The following is a 2,204-nucleotide window of genomic DNA, read 5'->3' on the forward strand; positions in this document are numbered from 1 at the left end:
GGTGATTTTGGCCGGCCGTCTTTCCTGCAACGGCAGTTTAAACTGTATTTCCTCCGCACACTGAGCTCTGATTGGTCAGCAGGCGTGGTGCTTTCGCTGAGTTGATCTCTTATCCTGGAACCTATCCTGCTTCGGAGCACAGACTAGGTTCCAGGATAAGTCACCATGGAGATCTAGCCTGCTAAAAAGAGAACCAGCGTCGTAGGACCGGAAACCCCGAGTTTTCCCTGAAGTTAGCCGGCTAAGCGAGAATCCTGCTTCGTAGTATAGGCCCCAGGTCGCAGTTCCTTTACGTAAACAGATTTGTTGCCACACAATTTTGTGATTCTAGGACCTTGAGTCATCTTGAATAAGTCAAACCACTGATATCAGAAAAAACGGTATCTTCTAATCATTTATTTCAATATATGACATGAACTCTGTGTATGTACATTGTGCAATTCACAGATGGAAGAGCCATGTTATTTAAATCGCTGTATAAAAACTTTGTTTTTTCACAGAAAGCTTCAGAACAAATGTGTGTAAACAACAAACATCTAAATACAAAATTCAACCCTGAGGATGCCAGGCTCACTTTGACATGAAGCTGCAGCGGCCTTACAATGATAGAAACACATGTAAACGCTGGCCTCTCTTTTCACCTCTACTTTGTTTAAATAAGCCAACAAATGATGCTTCCATTGATATAAAAACACTGCTGGTGTCCTTGCTAATGCAGTTCCAATGGGGTCAGAGGTCAGGCTGGGGGGGGTCCCTCAGAGAGCCCAGGTCCTGCAGCTGCTGCTGCTGGGCGCTCTCCAGGTCCTCCAGCCGGCGGCGCAGCAGAGCCAGCTCCCTCTGGTGCTGCTCCTCCTGCAGGACACAGTGTGACGTCACTACAGCAGTTAGCCACATTAATGCCAACCCACACACAGTATTGCTATTAGGCAAGGGTCATTAATGGTGTTTCCTTTTCACTTAAGATTTTGAAAACAAGACACTGAAAAACTATTACTATGCTGCATTCTGTTTCACACTGAAGCTCTCCTGTAGTTTCCTGTTTGCTCGTCAACAGAATGCTTCAGTCTGACTTTATTCAATCATAGGACCTGTATCTCCATTTGATAGAAACAACTCATTTTCACTGGTCAGGACACGGCTGGGCGACAAGTATGACAGTGTTATAATTGAAAGCATTATGGTGGGCGGATTCATCGTTTCCCAAAGGGTGGAACTACATTTTTTGAGCTGCTTTTCATTTGGCGGAGCAGTTGTCTTTAAAGTAATGGACAAACGCGTAATAATTAACATGTAGGATATTGCAGTACTGTAGAACAATCATAATCACAGTTGTGAAAAACAGAACAAGAATAGTTCTACTCGAGCCAACAAACGGCTTTCATTAATATCATAATCAAAAGAGGTCTTTCCAAGAGAGAGATGGTCCATCATAAGTGTGTATATCTGTGTGTACCTTTGTGACTTGCTCATCATGGATAACCATAGACTGTGAGAGTCAGGACAACGTAGTTTCCTGTTTGCTGAGTGTTGATCTCAGAGTGTATTCATCACTGTAAGGGCGTGGGGACTTAAACAGTCAACCTCAACATGTGGCTTTGTTTGCGATATGTGATTGAAACAGAGATTTGTTCATGTCGTACTTCAGATGCTCTCCACCCTTTCCACCTCCGCCCACAGTGTTACTTTTTATTTGTTTGTGTGCGAGTAAAGAGAGAATCGAGATCCTAACACTTATAAACCCAACTTATACTGTAGTGGCATTGCATTCTGGTCTATTTCCTGTGTGTTAAAGGTGCTCTGAGCCTCGTACATTTTTACTTGGAGCTGTTTTTTCGTCCATGAACTGGCTGCGACTCAAAATGCTTACTGGGATGTTGGCCTGCTGGCCCTCAGTCCTGGGGAGGGGGGGGCTGGATGTGGAGGTCAGGAAGGCGTGGCCGGCGCTGTAGGGAGCATGGCCCCCCAATAGGAGGCGTCGAAACTCGTTGTGTCGACGCTGCAGCTCCTTCATCCGCCTGCTGAGCGGAGGCTGCTCCTCTGAGGAAGAGGAACGTCTGACAGAGAGGAAGAGGGGAGAACACACACACACACACACACACACACACACACACACACACACACACACACACACACACACACACACACACACACACACACACACACACACACACAGACGTACGCGACCGAACGACGACGACGGTAGG

General features: G+C 46.1%; 1 protein-coding gene across 1 annotated transcript; it reads right to left on the reverse strand.

Moving 5' to 3' along the window:
* Positions 1 to 193: 193 nt before the first annotated feature.
* On the reverse strand, positions 194 to 2,095 carry LOC104949084 (centrosomal protein of 83 kDa-like). Its single transcript, XM_010775368.1, has 2 exons — positions 1,868 to 2,095; positions 194 to 852 (listed from the first exon to the last, which is right to left on the reverse strand). The coding sequence occupies exons 1-2, from the start codon at positions 2,009 to 2,011 to the stop codon at positions 730 to 732; spliced, it is 267 nt and encodes an 88-aa protein (XP_010773670.1). The 5' UTR covers positions 2,012 to 2,095; the 3' UTR covers positions 194 to 729.
* Between the last annotated feature and the right edge of the window lie 109 nt (positions 2,096 to 2,204).

The sequence above is a fragment of the Notothenia coriiceps genome, unplaced genomic scaffold (genome assembly GCF_000735185.1).
Source record: "Notothenia coriiceps isolate Sejong01 unplaced genomic scaffold, NC01 NC01_scaffold00015678, whole genome shotgun sequence".
Classification (NCBI taxonomy): Eukaryota; Metazoa; Chordata; class Actinopteri; order Perciformes; family Nototheniidae; genus Notothenia; species Notothenia coriiceps.